General features: G+C 37.9%; 1 protein-coding gene across 1 annotated transcript in view; it reads left to right on the plus strand.

The window, feature by feature from the left end:
- Positions 1-663: 663 nt before the first annotated feature.
- homer3b (homer scaffold protein 3b) overlaps positions 664-21523 on the plus strand; it is a 49687-nt gene continuing 28827 nt past the window's right edge. Inside the window, exons 1-5 of the mRNA XM_055048920.1 lie at positions 664-1068; positions 3310-3355; positions 14670-14826; positions 17215-17346; positions 17634-17741. Coding sequence (XP_054904895.1) covers positions 3333-3355; positions 14670-14826; positions 17215-17346; positions 17634-17741 — 420 coding nt within the window. The 5' untranslated portion in view covers positions 664-1068; positions 3310-3332. The remainder of the gene's footprint in view (positions 1069-3309; positions 3356-14669; positions 14827-17214; positions 17347-17633; positions 17742-21523) is intronic.

Genomic DNA, 21523 nt, shown 5'->3' on the forward strand with positions numbered 1-21523 from the left:
TGAGTCCATTACTACTCCCAGGTTTCAGGGCTGATTGCTGGTTTTTAGTTGTATTAGCTGAAGAAAATAAAATGTAGCCGCATCTCAAAAACTCAAAATACTTTTGAATATTTCAATTACTACACATGTGAAATAGTTTAATTTATTTCTGTTATTTTCTATAATTATAGTTTACAATGAAGGAAACTCTGAAATTGAGTTTGTCTGAAAATTAGAAGATTACATGAAACCAATAAAAAAGGATTTTCTGCTGAAAAGGATTTACACTTTATGGTTTGAGGTTTGACCAAATTAGTAACAAAATACAACTTATTGCTGCAAGTTTATCTTTCACAAACTCACATATAGGGTCAAAATCTAAAACTGGATAAATGTATTTAACTTAAAGACAGTAGACACAACTAAATGTGGCTCAAATGTTTTACAGTGCAGGAGCAGAGAATGCAGGCATTTTACTCAAGTTAAAGTAAAATGTACAATGTAGAGAAAATACTCATAAAGCTACATGTTTTTCCCCAAACGCGACTCGAATAACTGTAACTAGTTGCTAACAAACTGCTGATTTCAGGCTGACGTTTTCTAGGCTCTGTTCGCATTGTGCCCGGCAGGGGGCGCTGTGGAGGCCCCGCTGAGGTTGCTCAATGGGATCCCGGGAGGGGAGAGCAGGGCACTCAAGTTCTGGAGGAGGTCGGAGCTGGACGCGCTCCGCTGCCCGACTTGCATCGACATTCCTCCGTCTGTTCCGCCCGCACAGCTGAGCCAAACGTTCTCGGTGCGTAATTGCGCACGGGCACGACGGATCCGCGCCGCTACCGGCCGTGGGAACCCGCGGACAAAGGACGGCGGGCAGGCAGGCGGGCTGGAGAAACACCGCCTGACTTCAGAGGAGAGAAGTGTGGTTGGGAAGGAAACGGGGGGATCTGGAGTCGGAAGTGACTGGTGTTTTTACTCTTGAGAAATGTAAGGCGAGGAAAGGATTTCAGGAAGAAAGTCAGACTGGGCCACACGGACTTCTGACAGGAACAACTCCTAAAAAAAACACCAGCATCCAGATCATCGGAGCATGGGGTGAGTTAGAGATCTGATCCTTTCAGATCCCTCCAGAAAATGCGAAATGTTTGAAAGTGAACTTTGTTTATTTTTCCAAGGGAATCGGTGGGGTTTAACTGCAGCAGGGAAGTAATTCTAATCAGTCTGTATGAGACGCTTTTCTCTTTGTTGGAACCATAAAAGAATCACATAGAGGGGGATCCTTCACGCAGAGCCTGACCTACTTTCCTCACGTCTCTGTTTAAACAGTTGTGACCGCAAAAAGGTCAAATTGACGGTATAATTGATTTGCTGCCTTTGCGATCACGCTGCAGCTTTTCAGCCCTACCTGGGATGTTGATCCTAGAGGCCAGTGAAGCTCCTTCAGAATAAATTACGTTCAGCTTCACAGACACACCGGGAGCCTTTGGATCATTTCCGATCTCTGTGCAGAGGATCCCGGCTGGGGTTTGCTTTGGGAATCTCCTGGTGACGCTTCGCTCTGTCTCTTTGACTCGTAAATATTTCATAGACCAGCCTGCCACTAAAACTCACAGAAATCCCCTCTTTGGGTCTCCATAATGGGACTCAGTTACCTGCACAGATCAGGAGTGTTTTAGATTGTACTTTTTTTTTTGCACATTATTAGAAAACTTTGACTTTTTTTAAATTTCCCTTTTGGATTATTAAAAATATTTGTAGAATGAATTGAAATTTAAATAAACACGATTAAAGATTTGATTATCCCAAATTTAGCTTATTTTAATTTTACACACACAAATGACTGAAAATATTCTAGGTTTTTGTGGAGAATGAAATCCAACCACCTGTCACAATTACAAATCTTACTGGATGATAAATTGTCCCAAATATTATCGCAATAAACGATATTGTTGTTTTGAGACAATTTAAATGTAATATGCTGATAGTGGCTAACAATGCAAGTTTGAGGGATTGAAAAGTAGAACAATATTAATCATTATCTTAATTTATTATGCCATGAACTGCTTATTAAGACAGACCTACCAACACGTTGAGCAGGACGGGTTATAGTTCATTAACCTTTTCTCTTTTCTTCCAGGGTGAATTATATCACGAAATATCAATTTTTCTTTCTATAAGATAATTTCAAACACGTAGTAAAGATATCCGACTTCATATTGGAGAGAAAATCTGTGATTCATGGATAAACGCTGGAATTTTAAATAAATAAATGTTCCTATTACAACTAGAGGATTTGGCGTTGCAAAGCTTTGCAGTCAAACAAGCTTTCACTTAATTTATAAAACAGACTAAAATGTTGTCGTTATCATCTTAGTGATTAGCACAATTAGCACCAGAGCTACAGTCCTACAGAGTACATGCCTGACTCTCCATCATCTCTGCAGGCCAGTTAACGAGCCATTCGTTTGGTTCAGGCGTGTTGGAGCTCAGATTATCTAAACGTTGCAGGACTTTAGCTCTCCAGGACTGGACTTGTCTGTCCTTCGCTGCAGAGTGAGTAGATCTGATTTCTTTACTCAAAGATTTCTGAAACGTGTGTTTTTCTCTCTGACAGACACAATTGGACACATAAACGGGATAAACCAGAGCAACTTTACTCTGACACAAAGTCTGTCCCTGGTTGAAAGTTTCAAAGCCTGATTGCTTAAATCCATCTGTAACAGATGCATCTTCTACTGGGTAGCTTCTTATGTTTTACAAAACAAAGAGAACAATAATGATGCATCTGTGGACGAACGTCACTCAGTTTGAACTTTTATCCAGATGAGTGACCTGGTCCTGGTGGGTCAGTGTAAACAATACCATGTTTAACTTGCCTAAAACTACACGATAACCTCATTATTATTGTTTTAAAGTCAAATTAGTGTACCTTAATTCCACTTGTCATTCATTTTCACATTTTCAAAACCCAAGGCTGCAAATCTTTGTGGAGACTTCCACAAACGGATATTTAGTGGAAATATTGTCTGATAAGTTTTAAAGAGGAGGTTTAATTCTTCTTGCCTGAGTTTTCCTCTGGTATTTATGTACATTTTGATCTTTTGAAAAACATCAAAGCAAAGCTATAACTGCATTCTTAAAAGTTTGTCTTCCTTCCTAAACACATCTGACCTAAATCCTGTTAATGCCACTTCAAACGTGAAGCTTCTCTCCGTGGAAAAGTTAGGAACCGAAACCGAGAATTAACGGCAGAAAACCATTAACGACTGTCTTGCTTTATTTGACGCTCCAGTTTGCCTGACAGTGTGGACTTTCTTTCTTCTGGTTGTGCTGCAGCGGAGGTATCTGAGAGCTGTAAAATGTACCCGCGACACCGTGAGAGGTAGAAACCCGCCGCCGTGTCTGTGTCGTGGTTCTGCATGTCAGGGATGGGCGATGACCAAAACCTCCAAAGATCTCCCTCCCTAAAAACTTTACCATTATTAGTGTGAAAGAAAGATGGATTTGTGTCAGAGTTTAGGGAACTATCATTGGAGACGTCAACAACACCACAAAATGCCAAAAAAAGAAAACCTTTTGAGTTTGACATCATTTGGTTTGAAACTCAAAAGTTTAACATCAGGTATTGGCATGTTGGGAATAATCCACCCATCCCTGCTTTATGAAACATTGATGAAGCGAATCCTCCATCATTCCACTGTGATGTCAATCCTTCCCTGAGTGTCTGTGGAAACTGCATCCGAGGCGCTGCAGACGCTTCGTGCTTGTCGTGTTGTGCAGATGTTGTCAGTGCGACTCGTGCCGTCGTTGCCTGATGTCCTTTTATCGTGTTTCGTCCTCCTGTCAGCAGATCCGCTGCCGCTCCGTCTGCTGCGGCTCATCAGACGCTCTTTGCATGTCAAACCTTCATGTTTAAAATAACTACAGCTGATTAATGAATACGTAGTGCTGCTTGAATGTGCAGCGAACCAAATGATATGTGCTACTCCAAGCAAAAAGTTGCTGTTTATGCCGACTGACGGAAACTGATACAAATTTCTTGTTTGCATATTTTCAGTTTACAGAAAAAAACCAAACAATTCAGACTAGATATGATTTTACCTTTGAGTTTTTTAGAGATATGGCTAAAAATGTATCAAAATATTGTAGCTTACAATGCAAAAACACAAAACTTTACCAAGTATTTTTGGTCTAGATTTTAGTGCAAATATGTATTTATTTTGTTTATTTGTGTATTTAAGGACCCCCATCGGGTTAGAGACGATTCTTCCTGGGTTCATTACAATAAAAATTGTTTTCAAATTTTACAGAAAAGATCTAATGGTTTTCCTTAAAACACAAATAAAATTAAATTGAACAAAAATTTGAATCAACAACTTACAAACATTACAAAAAGTCACAGCACAGCTATTTCAACAGCATCAAAACTTAATAAAAAACTTTTTAAAGTGTACCAATAACTTTTACACTTTGAATTAAAAAAACTGACTTACAAGTAACATTTCAGCAAGAATTAGGAGATTATTTAAAGTAAATATTTTTTTAATATTGATGAAAAAGTTCAGGTTCCTCAGGCAAATTATTTCAACCATAACATGGAAAAAATGTTAATCTGGCAATTGAACTAGTACTTTTTTAAAAACAATATTAACGAATTGATTAGTTACAATAAGCAGAAAAGTTAGATGAAAAGTTACCTGTCAGTTAGTTTTGTCTTGTTTCAAGTGTTTCACAGTATTTGTCCTATAAACTTGGACAATAACGACTTTTCTTCACTTCTAACAAGATATATTTCCAGTTTGAAATGAAAAAAGTCAACCTTTTATTTATCTACATTCAATAATTATCTTACTAAAATCTTACTTTAAATTTAGTTTTATCTTATTCCACCTCTACTATAATATTTGCACAGGAAACTGTACCAAAAATACCTTGTAAGATTTTGTTTTTGGGGTGTAAATTTACACCGTCTGACAAAACAAGTTGCTGCAAAAGGTGAATGATTCAGTTTTAAAGTTTGAAGGTGATGTTAGAAGAGGCACCAGAGGGCAAACAGTTTGCAGAATAAGAGGAGCCAAAATGTTGCAGATTTTAGCTTTCTAGTGAATGAAGATGCTGCTTTAGACAGAGTTACAGTCACATGGCCGAGTGGGATGGAGGCTGTATTGTGGCGATTCTTCAGGCCTGGTGGTCGTATTGTGAAGTTGACCTAAATGTGGGAGACACAGATCTGAAAGACGTCACTTCATGATGACGTCAGCTGCCCAAGTTATCTTTTTCGAAAGCTCAGTCTGCAAGTAGACAACTGTTTATTTGCCTTCCAGCTCAGAGGGCAACGGTACAGTTAGCTCCAGTTATAACTAAAACTGTTATTACTGCTTATTCTGCTTTGTGTTGGTTACTGATTTTAAAACTACATATTTATTGTCGCTTCCATCAACATCAAAACAGAAATATCTGCATCTGGTGCCGCAGCTCGGAGGAAAAGACTGATGATGAGTAGCGTCTTGTTCAACATCAGTTCTGAATCAACATGGACCACCATGGTGTGATTGCAGGGTTGCACTGTAAACATCCATCCATCAGGAGAAAGAAATGGCGAGCCAAACAACATGGCCGCTCACCTCCTCTGCTTCCATAAGGCTGAAATAATTGTAAATTAATTTAGTAATTGAACTGGTGCATACAGACTCAAAAAAGTGCATTTGCAGAAAGAACAACTTTCTCAAACCAGTAATTAAGTCAAATCTGTAAAACATAAATATATATTTTGTATTTAAGATGAAAAAAAACCCCTTTGTCTATAGATACGTTCCGCCTAAAACTCATTGGTTGGTAAAGTTTTAGCTTCACTAGGTTCAAATTCTGTAAAGAAAATCTCCTGTTAAGCACTTTTTACTATCTAATTATTAATAGGTTAATCCAAAACATGACTGCACTGCATTGATGTTAAATCAAGCAGAAAGCATTGAGCTTTTCACATAGTAGTAGTATTTTTTTTAGCTCCAGATGCATATTAGCTACAAATATCAAAGCGTTCACTAAAGGAATGTCACTGCGTTTTAGGCAATAAATGTTTACTTATTTAACAAAGAAATTTAATTTTTTCTGTCTTTTAATGCATTTCTAATATTGCACAAAAAGCCAAAGTGGGTAAAATAAAAATCTGCAGTATGTTCTATTTTTTTTTATTTTATTTCATGAATCGTCAGAATGATCAATAAAGTAATAAATGGAAACCATAACAGACTACAGTTCTATAACACTGAAGAAAATTGACATAATTGTTCACCACTTTTCCTTCTCTTTGCTGATTTGCCCAGTTGAAATTCAGCCAGAGGAATTGAGTTGAATGGGAGAAATCCCAGATGGAGCACTGCAGGCAGATGAAAATCGAATGTAGCAAGAGAATGGCTGCTGTTCCTGGTCCAGTTCAGAAATGAGTCTGGTTCATAATCACACATCACCAGCTGCTTCACAGAATATGCACATGAAAAATCCAGTTTGGATTTGGACAGAGCTGAATTAAATGGGCCAAAATGCCTAAGAAATGTGAGCAAAAGTCCTTCACTCTGTTATCGAGCTGAAATTCAGCTTCACTTCATGTTGCTAAACGATTTCTGGACCAGACAGACAGAGCAGGATAGTAACTAATTACATTTACTCAATTACATTTACGTGAGTAATTTATTTTTTTTTAAATGCACTTTTATTAGTATTTTTTACCAGTGTTGTTTTGCAGCCAGTGAAGACAAATATGCTGTAATTTAGTGATATTTCCACAGTTGTGGTTTTGAAATGAAATCCCGAATCTTCAGCGACTGAGACGAGACCCAATGCGGTGGAAACCGGCCTCCAGTTCTACAACACTGATTTTTACAATGCTGTATTTTTGTACCTGAATAATTTTACTATGAAGTACTGCTACTCTTACTTAAGTACTGCTACTCTTACTTAAGTACTGCTACTCTTACTTGAGTAAAGTTTCTGGATTCTCTGTCTACTGAATATAAACATGTTTTCATCAAAAATTCACCAAAAACAGACACATGTTAACAAAAACTGCAGTGTTTGTTCAAGTTTCATGAGTTTTATGTTGAGAAAAATTTATTTGGAAAAGAAATTCTGCCTGGTTTTGTTACTTATATAAATTATTTTCATTTTGGCCCTTAAAATATCAAAGCTTCCACTTAAATGTATCTGTTGGTCTGTCTGACAAGAAATTTTTAAATACTAATGGACTGATTATTAGTACTTTTCACCAAATACTTTTTTACTCTCACTGAAGTCAGAGTGAAAAGTTTTACAGTCTTTGGATGCTTTTCCCACCTCAGCAAACAGATAATAAAACCCAACTTGGGGAATGTTTTACTGAAAGTACAGGAGCAAACAGAACTAATATCCTCTTTTCTATTTTATTAGTTTGGTTTTAGAGGCAGCAGTGTTGCAGCAGGAACTCTCATAAATCTCTGAATCAAGCTGAAGTTTTATTACGTATTTTAATTAAGTGGGTGGTTTTAACTGAAGCAGCTGGTCTGTGTGTGGGAGCTTTTGTAACTGCTGCTTAGGAGACTTGCTGATTTATCTGGAGAAGGTGCCAGACTTTGCCTTTTCCTGTGATTTATCTTCATTTTCTCACCATGAAGCTGCAGAACAATGTGCAGATCAGCTCTCCCTCTCTGACCTTTGATGCAATGAATGCTTCGTCTTTGTGTCACCTTCACAATCCACAACAGCAGCTATTATCAATCAGACTCCTGCAAGCGGAGCTCACATTTTCAGGATTCCTCCAATCCTTCAAACCATTCCTGACATAGTTAGAGAATATCAGACATGGCTCGTGTCGGGTTCTGGACCGTGCTGCCAATGCGATGACCTGCTGAGCAGCAGTGTGAGCTTGAGTTTTCCCTCGCTGTGCTATTTTAATCCGCCGCTGAAAGCAGTGCGTGTTGTGTTGCCCAGCAGAGCCAATAAGTGGACCCGGGCTTGCAGCCTGAGAGGTCGGAGGAAGTGGACCCTTAAAGGAGAAGTGGCGTCTGACGAGCAAAAGTGGAACGGCTTAAAAGAACAGCGACCACACTCAGTCGCTTCTCGGCGTCTGAACGCGCAGATGGTGGAAAATGATGCCCAGCTGAACGTGTTTGGACAGAATTTATTTACTTTTTTCTCTCTGAAAGTTGCAGAAAGCGAGGTCTTTGTTTGTGATTCATGAGTTGAAATATGTTGGTTTTCATTCATCTTCGTTAAATAATTAGTTGGCTTTGACTTCCTGCAGCCTCTCGCCATCTGAGCAACAATACTGTTTTAACTTCTCCACATTGTGACACTTTGAAACCACAAACTATTGAGATTTATGTAGGACAGAAACAATTAATCAGATTCATCGTGATTATTCGATTATTGAAGTAATCGTCAACTAATTTAGGAATCGATTAATTGTTAACGAAAGAACTGATTCAGAAGAACTGATTCGTCAAACCGAATCATCTGGATGTAAAAACTGGAAACTTCTTTCCTGAAATCCAAACCTTTTTCATGCACCTTCTGCTTTCTTTAGAATTGTTCTTATAAAAGCCGTCTACTTATCTACACAGTTTGCTCATTGCAGATCCGCAGCTAAAGTCATTTGTGCGCCTCTGCACAGCAGGCAGAATCGCACCTTCTCCCGTCTTTCTCAGGCTCTCGGTCCTCTTTGGCCACTTCAACTGTGAACTTCACTTTCAAGGTATAACCGGTGCAATTTATGGCTCTCACTCCAAAATCTCCCTCTGCCTCCACTCTCTTTACGAGCTCGCAAAGCCTTAAGGCCTCGTTACTGGCAGTTTGACATGCATTTTGTCAATGAGTCGCTGATTGTGTTTGACGGCCATCCTGTGTGTATCATTTTTGCTTTGTTTGCAAGTTAAGGTCGGTGTGCATATCAACACAAATTAATTAAAATAATTCATCTTGAGTTTGGAAAAAAGCTTGTAAAATATTCCAGACTTTCTTGTGCTGTGTGCAGCTGCTGCTTTAGGAAACTTTTCACTTCTAAATCGAGATTTAATACAGCCACATCCAACTGCATTCAAATTAGTGCATTCATTAGCATTAGCTTAATTAGTGTTAGCTTCATTAGCATTAGCTTTTTAGAGCAGTGCTTATGAAGGTGGAGGAAAGATGAAAAAAATAAATAAAATAAACTGAATCCCATAAATCTGTTAATTTAAAATGTTTATTTTTAATGAGATATGTTAAAGTAACTGATTGAAATGTTATTTCTGAGCCTCATTTTCTGATTGGCTACCAGTCAAATTTATCAAGTTGCTTTGCTCCTTAAGCTACTGTAGCAAGCAAGAAATGGAAAAATCAACCCCACAAAGCTGTTTAATAAAATAACATTTTATGCGATTAAAATAAAATATTTTATATTTTCTTATGATAAACGAGGGGACTGTGATAAAAAATTGATAAAAATTTTTACTATGTGGTAATAAAGTCAAAATATTATCTAATCTGTCTAAAAATCTGACAGCATGAGGCAAAATGACTGCATTAATTATTGACTAATGAATAAAAAACATTCTAAAAGTTGACGTTTCTATACATGATTTGTAAGATTCCCAGCCAGAGGTTGATAAATAATAAATGTTTATTCACGCTGAAAACTGCTGAGAGATGAATTCCCAGCAGTTTGCTGCAGAATTAGATCGTTCCCATGAAAATCCTGCTCAGTGGCGACTTTATCCAGCTGTAAACTAAAGTTTCATTTTTCACCTCGTCATGCAGTTTTTAGCTCACATTTTATCTTTTTTTTATCAGTTGTTGCTTCTTCCTACTGTTTCAACTGCGTCATCTTAATATTACGTTCCAAAATCAGAAAATAAGTGCAGAATAATTCATGGTTTTACTCTACAACAAGGAGATGAATGATAATATGTTTGATTTGGACTGCAAACTGTTTCATGTGACTTTAATTTCAGCATCAAAACCAGGTGGGAAAATTAGCATTTCCTGTTGATTTTGAGTGTTTTTTTTTATTTTTAACAGTTACAAAAAGTTTCAGTTTAATTCAGATAATATTGACTAAATATCAAGACAAACAGAAAACAAAAAAGTTACAAACTGATCAATATTTCATCCCACATCAGAGCATTTTCTTGAAATTATTTCACTTAATTTAAAAAGTTAAATGTTGTGATTGTTGCAGACTAAAATTACTAATTTTGCAGCAACTTTGCAATCAAATTTTCTACTTTTTTAATCAGAATTTTTGAAATATCGTCATTTTACAAAGAAGTTTCACATAACCTCTTAACTTATTTGATATTTAAAATTCAAATAACATTTTCAGGTTCTGCCAGGAATTTTTCATTTTAATAGAATTTTCCTTATGGTTTGAAATGCATTAAACTATATACATATAATAAGTAAATCTTACTGAACATCTCAACTATGTTTTGCAGAAAATAATAATAAAAAGGCAAATGTTACCATTTAGCATAAAACATTTCATCAGACGATGTGAAACAGGAATTAGAAGTTTATTGGTCAAAATGCAGTGATTGGTCAGAAAAAAGGAAATATAGAAAACATTAAGGCCAGATTTGCAGAAATGTTGCAATGACTGCTGTCATATTGATTATATTTTCTTTTGTTAGTAAGAAAACGGAGCATGAGTGCAGAGGAAGTCCATTAGTCTCCTTGTTCTGTCGGATCCTCGGCGTTCATGTCCAGCTTGTGCAGTGAAATCTTTTTCTGCACACCAGAGAGAAATTTTCATCTGTAAACACAACAGTAAGATGTGTACGCGCCCCAGGAGGAAGAGGATGTTGGGTTTCTCAGATCTGTGCTGCAATCGATTTATCAGGAGGGAGGAATGGAGCTGATAGCCTTAGCGACTCTCGTGCCATCTCAGAAGGTGTGTGAGCTCTGATCGATTAAACTTCCTCTCACCTCGGCTCAACGGCCATAAAGATTTCACTGAGGCAAACTTTCAGAGGTTTTATTAAAGGGAAGAGCTGCTCTCAAAGCAGCAGTGGGTGAATCAAAATTATGTTTCCGCAGATGTGAAAAATCACGCGAAGAACCAGAAATCATGTCTGGACTCGGCTCTGTTCCTGTTCGATTACTTTTCTCTCTCTAATAAAGTATTTAATATTTATTTATCTGTTTCATTCAGATAAATAAACATATTTATTATAACAAAATACAAATTTCCACTTTTGTTTCTGCAGACACTTTGAAAACTATTTGATTTGCTGCCATGATGGAAGTGGCGAGTATCAGATGTTTAGTGGGGTGAAAACGTCGTATTTGAATGTTTGTGGCCTGAGTTATAAAAACAAATAAAAAACATGACTCATAAAAGAAAAATATATATTTTTCCTTTTGGAATCTCATCCTAAAAACATAAAAATCAGCTTCATTTGCTGCAGCGTCAAATTTGAATCGTTCTTAATCTGCAATCAGGGCCAGAAAAATGTATCCAAGAGCCACAAGTGGCCCCCCGACCACACTTTGGACACCTCCGATTTATTATCCAGGATCCATGTTTTCTATGAATTCAAAGCAGAAAAATCTTTTTTTCTTAATTAATTTATTGCTGGTTATAGTAATGAGACATTCAGCATCTTAATTATGTTTTTCTGATATCTTGCAGCTGTATGTCGGTCCTGTGTGGATTAAAGATAATTTCTAAATAAATCCTTAACTCACTCAAACTGTATGTTGCATGAACAGTCAAAACCCCAAATTAGTAATTAAAAGCCCAAATTGGACGTGACATTCAAGCTAAGCTCATGCAAACCTTCAAATGGAACGAAAGAGGTTTTTACTTCTTGAACTCTGACCTTTGGAGGGCTGAAACTCCTCTTTGTTAGCAGCCTATCTGCGTCCAACCAGCCACGCTCTCACAGCATGTGGTCTATGGTAATTAGATCAAGTTTTTTTTGATAATGTATTATTTTGTGGTGCAAGTAGACGCTCCTGCGGATTACTCCTGAATATAGTCTGTGTTCTCACCTCAGGAGAGCGTTAATCCAGCTTTAATCTGCTCATTTCATCAAACATGGCCGTGACGCTTCCTGTCTGAGCCGATTAGCTCGACGGGCTTTTTCACAGTGACGTCGCAGCCAGGCCAATTAATTTCTGCCAGGGCTGACGAGCCGTCAGTCATCGCTTCTCATTAAGATGTGAACACGATAGGAGGGAAATCCTGGTTTACTCTCTGACAATTATAGTTTTTTCCCCTGTTTATTTGCTCATTGTCAGCTTTATTTGTTGTGCAGCCAGATGATTCGTTTAATTAAGTCTAATGAGGTGTTTCTGAGTTGCTGATTCATATCTGTTGTTGTGACATTCAGGTAAAATGTAGGACACTCTGATTTGATGGAACAGGCTTGGACAGAACGTTCTTATTAAAATCCCACGTTTGGGTTTCGGTTTTCATAACGTCTTAAAAGGCAATAACCTTTTAGTTTATTAACTCCTCTGGTTGTAAAAAGGCTTTTTATCCAGAGCAAAGATAAAAAACAAAAAAGCTTCTTTTATTTGCTTTTGTTTCTATTGTAACTAAGTATCTCTGCAACTGGAGGACAGAACAACTTCCCAGTTATCTGTGTGGCTGTGGGTGCAGTTTCAGTGAATTGTGTCTCCTATCGCCGTGCAGGTCGTTTCTCAGTATTGGTGATTTGGGTGTGATCATGCTGAGACTCGGCTGTAATGTTTCTGGGCACGACGCGCGATAATACAACAGAGGAAGAATATTAAAAACACATTTCAACGTCCGACTGCATAAAAACACAATTCAGACAGAAACAACAAACAGGATTTTGAATATTTCTCTTCCAGCTTGTAGTTTGTATGTTTCTTTGCTGCTTTGCTGTTCATCATTAATAAAGCTTCTCACTGAAAAGATCATAATTAACGAGCTGCAGGATGTATTTTGCTTTTCAGCAGTTGCCATGTTAATGTGTTGATCATATCTGAAGACATTTAGCTTTATTTCTTTTTTTTTATTGTTCTATGTTCCTCAAAACCAGTAATGAACCCAACAGATGTTATTGGACTGTGGGGGCTTAAGGTAGTACAGCCTGGAAAGAAAAGGTTATTCTTCATTTATTGTTATTTACATCTCCAAATAATGTGAATTTGGTTCTGATAACTTATAGGAAACGTTCTGCTCAAAAATTACGTTTTAAAGTGGAAGAAAGTAGTTTTTTATTTATCTGACAGTGGGGAAATTCACTTATTACAGAGACACAGTAACAATATATGTCCCTCTGAATATAAATACATTTTAAAAACAATATAAACAAGGACTTTGTATTTTCATTTGGGTCTCTGCTGTGTCTAGAAACAGTCCAGCCGCTAAAAATAAGTTAGTAATTTGTAGTGTCTGGAAAACAACACATTTCAAAAAGCTTCTGATTTTTAAATAAGGCTGGAGGATGTTGAACCAACTTGTATCTAAAGTTCTTCTGTATTTCTGCAGCTGCTGTCATCCTCAACCTGAATAACACCATATAAATCAGCTTTCTCGGCTCTGTTGCTATTGTCTATTGTTAACTGTGGCAGAAACAATAACGACTATTGTTTGGATGCAAATGTTCAGTAATGCCTATGAAATCTGCCTGGAACGATTGCTCATATAGGCGGTGCTGACCCATATAAACCGTATTTTCTCCTGCTCAGAGGACCGTTGCCTCCTCTCAGTTCGCATTATTGCCATAATGTTGGTATATAGCTGCAAAAGAAGCGCCTCATTGCATGCATTGACTTTCTGCAAACTCTATTAGCTGTGTAGTGTTGCATGAATTCACCAATGGGCCTCTTTTGGTCCATCAGTGTCCTGTATGTCTCTTGGTTCTGTTCGTCCCACAGCCAGTGTTTGTAGTTCGTCTTACAAGAGAAGAATGACTAATTGGACTGCTGGGGGTTTGCAGAGCTTCAGCCTCTCTGCACCCAAAACATTATTATATCATCTCAGTTTCACTGACCTCAGGGTCCTTGGAAAACAATCATGATATTGTGTTTTCTTTGATGAGCTCTGATGTGGTCGCCTTCTGGCTTTCAGCTGTGTGCTTAAGATGTCCAAGCATCAGAAATACGGGTTTTAAAACACCTTTAATGCATTTAACTAAGTTTTTTCTTTGAATCTTGGTCTCAAATGGAAATAGCTTTCTCTGAAAATACAAACGTTTTATTAAAATACACAATGTAAGATTTAGGTTTGGATGTACATTTTAAGAATCAAATGGTCTCTAAAAATTTTATCAAATTTTTTATTATTATTTATATAAACATATATAATCAACCTCAAAAAGGTACCATAACGTAGCCATAATGTAGTCACAACACATGCATTAAAACCAACAGAACTAAACAAAACAAACAACAATCTAACATGCATCCAAGCTATTCATGTTGCTTCAATATGCAACATGAATAAAAACATTACAGTGTGAATGTTTTCAAAAGCAGTTTTTGACTAACGACGTCTAAAACAAATTCAACTCAGAGCAATAAACAGATGATCCATAAACAGAAACAACTTCTACTAGTACTACTATTGCTACTGCTACGGTTACTACTACTACTACTAGTACAACTACTGGTACTACAAGTACTACTACTGCCACTCCTCCTCCTCTTACTGCCACTTTGTCTTCTGAAGCGTTCAGACTGACGTTGTGCTCCTGTCTCGTTGTTTTAAGGGAGCAGCCCATCTTCAGCACCAGAGCTCATGTCTTCCAGATCGACCCGGCGACCAAACGCAACTGGTTGCCTGCCAGTAAGCACGCCGTCGCCGTGTCCTTCTTCTACGACGCCAGCCGCAACGTCTACCGCATCATCAGCGTGGGCGGGACGAAGGTGGGGAGCCCAGATCACCGTCGGCTCACATCTGACACGCAGTTAATCAGGATTTATAGTTCTGTGCGAGCTTTATGGTGAATGTGGGAAGATAGCAGCTGTTGCTTAATCTGATTCAAAAAAATTTTTACTTTTAAAGAATTGACTAACTTCTTGCTCGAAAAATTAGTTTTCTTGATGTGACAATTAGTGAAGTTTAGGTAATACTAAACAATTACTTTAGTATCTGAATAACTCACTGATTTTTCTGATGATTAATTGAATAAAAACTTGTATCCAATTTATTCTTTTTTGTAGTAGCTACTTATGTTACATAAAACAAAACAAAAAAAAAGCAATCCAGGCCATAAATTTCCCTGCTCTGGTCAAAATGTTCTTCAAATAAAAGGCGATTATTTGCCATGGTTAGTACGCTGCACATGCTGTCAGAATGATATTTCTAACCCATTTCTCTTGTTAGCGCAGAGTTCTGTGCGATAGCTTAAAGCACGCGGGACTCTAGCAGAACATCTCCATCAAAATGGAGAACACACAAGACAGTTGTGCCAGTTTCCCCCTCTGAGACTGGAGGCTTTTGGAGGAGAGACTAAAAGAAACAAGTCTGGCAACAAATGCACCTGAAACGATCGAATTCACTGGAGGATTTTATGGAAGCAACTTCGCTTTAGCACATCAAACTTTTCCCTCTTTCTGCGTCCTGGTTGTTGGGAACTTGTTTCTATTTGTGGCTCTTCTATATCTGAAAGAAGGCCTAAATACAGGAACAAACTAGTAAACTAGTATTTGCTATGAACTGCAGCTGATAACTCTTAAAAAATTAAATTTCTTTGACAGGAATCATCTTCTGCTTCTTCTGATGTCAGTGAAATCCGACATGTTTAACATGCTTTCATGTCTTGTTAGGGGATTTTGAACAAGCAGCAGGGAACACATTAAGGATAACTGCAGCCTTGGAGACGATGAAGCCGAGTTCATTCAAGATTTTAGGGGAAACCTGCGAGGCGTGGACTGCAGCTGGTGCCTCAAAGGCCACAGATGTTTCCAGAACTGGGCTGCAGCTGTCATATTCTTAACCAGAAGCATCTTAATGACCAAAACTGAAACATTTTCTCAGTTGATCCAGAGCTTTCTGTTCAAGTTGAAGTAAAAAAATGTAATAATTTTAGAAATCAAACAGTGTGAGCATGGACAGGGACGGTCAAGGAGGGTTTGGGGATGTTGACCCGATGGAGGTCAGAACCATCCAGGATTCCCTCTAATCACAACATCTGATTCTGGAGACATTGAATTAATTTTCCAACTGGACTTCGCACCATTAAAGCACCTATAATTACTTTAATCATGATGGTACCACTGGGCTTGTGATACCATCGTGTCACAGATGTTATTGCATTAAAAAAATAATAATCAAAGAGCCATTTTTGCTTTCAGTCCAGCTAAATAAACTCGTTTTGAGTTGCAAATATTTCAGGATCTTTCAAATATAAATAAATAAAAACATAAAAATAATTTTTTATATAGTAAATTTTATGTCATTTTTTAAGAACTAAAATTTGAGAATTAAAAAAACAATTTTGTGGAAACAATTTTTATTATAAAAAAGCAAATAATTTCTCCCCTGATGACAAGAAAATTAGATTTTAAAAAGTTTTACTTTAACCTTGCATGATTAAATGGAAATCATTTTTCCTAAAGAGCATCGAAACGGCATTTGTTGTGAATTGGTATTTTATATAAATAATCTGTAGTGAATTTTGTGTAGTAGCAGTGATGAAACAGCTGCTGACAAAGCAACCTGCTCTGTTATAACCTCAACAGAAAAGGGGGCTGAAGGCCTCCATGCCACGCCGCATGGATGCAGTAACTCATGCAAAAGGACCCAGGATTCAGAGCATTACATGCCAATTACATCAAGTCAATATTTCTGTTTTAAGAATCATGATTTGTAAACAATAAACAATAAAAAAAGAGGTTAAAATACTGTGTAAATAAATGCTTAGTGTCATTTCTCCTTGTATGGCTCTTACAAAACCAAAAATAAATGTTTCAGGTTGATAATTTTATGAGTTTTTCTTCAACTTCTCATCCAAAATATGCAAAAGGCTTTTGAAAGTAAGAAGCTTCATTTTTTTTTCTTTTTAAATAAGAGATTCATTTTATTCTAAAATGTAAAAAACGTAATAATTTTAGTTTAATTTGTTAGCTTTCATAAATAATAACTTTATTGTTTATGAAAATCATTAACAGGCGAGTTTTAAGAGTCTCCGCCTCAGACAGATGGGATTTCTGTCTCATTTTCTCTCTTTTTTAAATGTCGCATCCTTTTATTCATCACTTATAAACTACATGCATTTCTAACTTTGTGTTTTTATAATTTTTTTTCCCCAGGCCATCATCAACAGCACCATCACGCCCAACATGACGTTTACCAAAACGTCCCAGAAGTTCGGCCAGTGGGCCGACAGCCGGGCCAACACCGTCTACGGTCTGGGTTTCTCCACGGAGCAGCAGCTGCAGCAGGTACCGACGGAGCGTTAGCTCATCTTGTAGGAGCTTACAAGCATTCAGATGGTGTCTGAAAACTGACCTTTTCTCTTTTTTTTCCCAACCAAGCTTTCTTTGGTGGCATTAATTTATATTCCACTTCTGACCTTTTTTGTTTTGCTCCGTCTTCAGAACTTGGATCTTAATCTGCATGATGCATACGCAGAAATAGAGAACAGATGCCGCATCGATACAGCTGTAAATTCATCCAACTTTAACTATTCAGAGTCTGAAGTCTCTCTTTTCTCCTCCTGCACATGAAGTTTGCAGAGCAGTTTAAGGAGGTGAAGGAGGCGGCTCGTCTGGCCAGAGAGAAATCCCAGGAGAGGTTTGAACTGGCCAACCCCGGACTCAACATCGCAGCTCCTCAGGTGAACGTTTTCCTCCTTCTCTGGCTCATCACAGCTAAAATAGATGCACTACTCTCTCACACTTTATTCTAAGGAATTAAAGACTTTCCCCCAGAAATCCATCACTGCGTCTTTGTGTTAAAAACAGGAAATTTTGGAAATGAAACATCAACAGCAAAGAAAATACAGCAGTTTTAAGTAGAACTGCTGTTTCTGTAGTCTGTGTATGTACAATATAACCAAATGCATGTGGAATACGCTTCTTTAGGACACCAGTCACATAAAGAAGTGTAATTTGTATTTTAACAGCAAATCACATCTGCATCTATTCATATTTTCACATTAATTGATGCTTTCATTGAGCAGACAGTGGAGGACATGGTAAAACTAACAATCCGGACAATATGGACAGTTTTGGATCATCATTACGGAGCAACATTGGGGCCATAAAGTTTGTTTAAAAGATAAAAAGCTTAAACTTCAACGGTTTTTCTGTGCTCTGCACTAAATGAATCAAACCTACGTCTCCAGTTTTCATCTCGGTAACGGGATCGTCCTACTGCCGCGGCGTCTGACCTTCAGCACTGGAGGCCCTGCCAGAAATTTCCCTGATGTAAACAATAACACGCAGGGGCTCCTTACTATGAACGCACATCTGGAATGTTCCTTTTTCACCAGCAGCGGCTTCCTGCTAACTTCCACTAAAAGCCGGCCTGACACAGTTACCAGCAGGACGTGGATTATCTGCAGGCGATGGAGCGGAGTAGGAAAGCACTGGCTCCTCCTCCGTTATAATGTGTGACCTTTAGAGCAGGAGTGGCCAAAGTGCGGCTCGGGGGCCATTTGTGGCCCTTGCACTGATGTTGTGTGGCCCCCAAGTGACTGAAAATTATGTTAGTAACAATTTTTATCCTGATTACACATTAAAAATCTCCATTTGCATCTATGGGCCAAATTTATTACATGAAATACAACACAAAGTATTCATGTTTTTTATTTTTATTGAGCTTTAACAAAAGGTAAAACTAAGAGACTTTTACTCAAAAGCCAAGTTTGCTCCACCCAAATCAGCTTTTATTCTTTCATAAACTTAAATATAGCAAGCATCTTGAAATAAAGTGACCCAAATCCTGTTATTATTACTGAAAATACATGTATTCAATCAAGCCCAAAAGAAACTGAAACTAGATATCTTCTTTAAAACTTTTAAATAATTGTAGCAAAAAGGTTTTAGATTAATCTCAGACATTTTCTAGAAAAACAGGGGGGAAAAAAACTTCAAATTTTTAGATTAATAAAAGAAACTTTCTGCAAAAACCTTGAGAATTTCAGAACTGTTAAATGTCAAATTTCTTTCAGAAAAAATTTGAAATTCCTTTGAAAACTTTCAAAGGTAAGATATATTTTTTAACATTTTAATTTTCAAATAAATTTTCAAAGAAAAAAACATTTCCTTTGAAAAGTTTTTTGGAAAATTTAATCAAAATAGTACACCATCGTAAAAAAAACAAAACCTTGCAGATTTTGGGTCTACAATAAATATTGGGCTACTTTATTCGCTTGATTTTAGATTGTTTATGTTTTTGGTTTTTTTACTTTTGAGTCAAAGTTTGGTTTAGAAGAAGTATAAATCCTGTGTAAACTACAGCGGTACTGTGTAGTTTATGTGGCCGAATGCTGGTATTATTGGGTCGACTAAATATAATGAACTACTTTCATTTGAATGTTTGTTACAAGAACTTTCTATCCTGACAGGCTTATTAAAAATAGAGACAGAAATTCAGGTTATATCCCCCAGACTGAGAAGCACTGCATCACTGTCCGCTAGTTTTATGTAGCATCACAGGAGCTTTAATAGCGTCTATTTCTGTTCCCTGGACTCATGATGGGAGCGTCTGGTGTTGCATGAAGAGAAAACGTCTTTTAAAGCGTTGAGAAAAAGTTTTCTCACTTTTAATTTCACTGTTTGCATAAACTTTATTCTGTTGTCCGTCCGTCCGTCCATCCATCCGTCCGTCTTTTTGCTCTCTTAATCCCGTCCTGTCTTTCTGGCAGTGGAGCGGTAACATCCAGCACATTTATTTCTATTAGAAACTCACACAAACCCAGCAGGGATTAGATAAATCCCCGTCTGGTTGCTCCATTATTCCCTCATCGGTTAACTCCATTAAAAGATCCCATGCATTACAAATGGAGATCGTTGGCAGTAAAAAATGTCGGCAGTGAAGGTGTGCTGACGGGCAGTAATGACTGAAACTCAAGAAAGACGAATGAGGGATCAGGCTAAAGAGGGAGCTGACTCATCTATAATCGAAAGGAATCTGGTTGCTACTGCAGGAGCAACGGGCAACTTTCATCCTGTCAACGCTGCTGGATTCTCAGTAAACTTGATTGCATTCTAGTGAAGACAGAAACATTTTCTTCAAAATCATTCCACCTCCATGATGGGTAGCTCTTTATTTAAAGGGATTTGAATAAGACTGACGGGCTGCACAGTGGAGCAGTTGGCAGCAACTGTTGCCTTGCAGCAAGAAGGTTCGATTCCCGGCCCGGGGTCTTTCTGCACGACTCCCAGGATTCTGAACCGGGTACCCCAGCTTCCTCCCACAGTCCAAAAACATTAACTGGTTTCTCTAAATTCTCCAAAGTGTGAGTGAGCATGGTTGTCTGTCTCTGTGTTGACCTGAGACAGACCGGCGACCTCCAGGATGACCCCACATCTCGACCCAAATATCCCACTGGAGATGGGCACCAGCACCCCGACTCCACTAGGGTGTTAGAAAATAGATGGATGAATAAGACTGACATGACACTGTTTGACTGTTTGACTGTTTTTATGAAGTGTCACTCAGTAAATTACACTTTTAAGGAAAAGTTGACACTTTTAATGGGCTTTTAAATCAAAGATTTAATGGAATTTTGCATTAAGTGGCATTCTTTACTAAATAATGCAAAGTTTACACTTTTAATGGATTTTTTAGTACATCTTTGCATTATTTACCAAATGACACTTCATAACAATGGTACTAAACATTCATAAAGACTCCTTCATATTCTAGGCAGTGCAATGTCTGTCTTATGCACACCGCTTTGCATAAAGTGTCACCCCACAGGTGATGATAAGAGACAGAAAGATGATTTTCTGCCGCAGAATGAAACACACATTTCTTAGAAACGTCAGGAGGGCTGGGATTCATTCTGCAAAATTGTAGAGATAAATTTCACATAAAAAGGTTTTGAAATCCCAGCGTTGCTGTGATTGTTTATTAGCTTCCTCTGCCAAGTTTGAGTGTGTCTCCTTGGAGTCTCAACATGGATCCCAAACAGACGAGCGTTTTGTTTGTTTGTTTGTGTGCTGCGGTTTGAGCGCTGGGCGTAAGTCTTAACAAAGAGCCACTCAGCAGGTCTGTGAGGCTGCAGAGTCACGCTGCCAGCAGCGACTTCGGCTCTGAAACGCTCAGATAACCGCTGATGGTTTATTTAGCCCAGCTGAGAGAAAACTCTCCTGGATGCAGCGGCACTCGAAGCATCAATACCGATAAGGTCAGCTGCTGGAGACAGCCAGAGCAGAAATGGAGCAATATTTTACCACAGTGTGTGACATTTAATGGCCACCGCGTGGTAATAATTGTTTTAAGCTAAGCTGGTGCTTTCCCCAGAAATGAGCTGCAGAGGAATAAATGAAACCTTCGCAGGCTCAAGGTCAAAACGTTTTCTTGCTGAGTTTTTGTCTGCGGTGCTCTATCATGTTAAAGAACAGGATATAACACTTTTATTGACGTTGCATTTAAACACAATGAGAA

This window comes from Poeciliopsis prolifica, unplaced genomic scaffold, assembly GCF_027474105.1.
Source record: "Poeciliopsis prolifica strain line A6 unplaced genomic scaffold, Auburn_PproV2 SCAFFOLD002, whole genome shotgun sequence".
Lineage (NCBI taxonomy): Eukaryota > Metazoa > Chordata > Actinopteri > Cyprinodontiformes > Poeciliidae > Poeciliopsis > Poeciliopsis prolifica.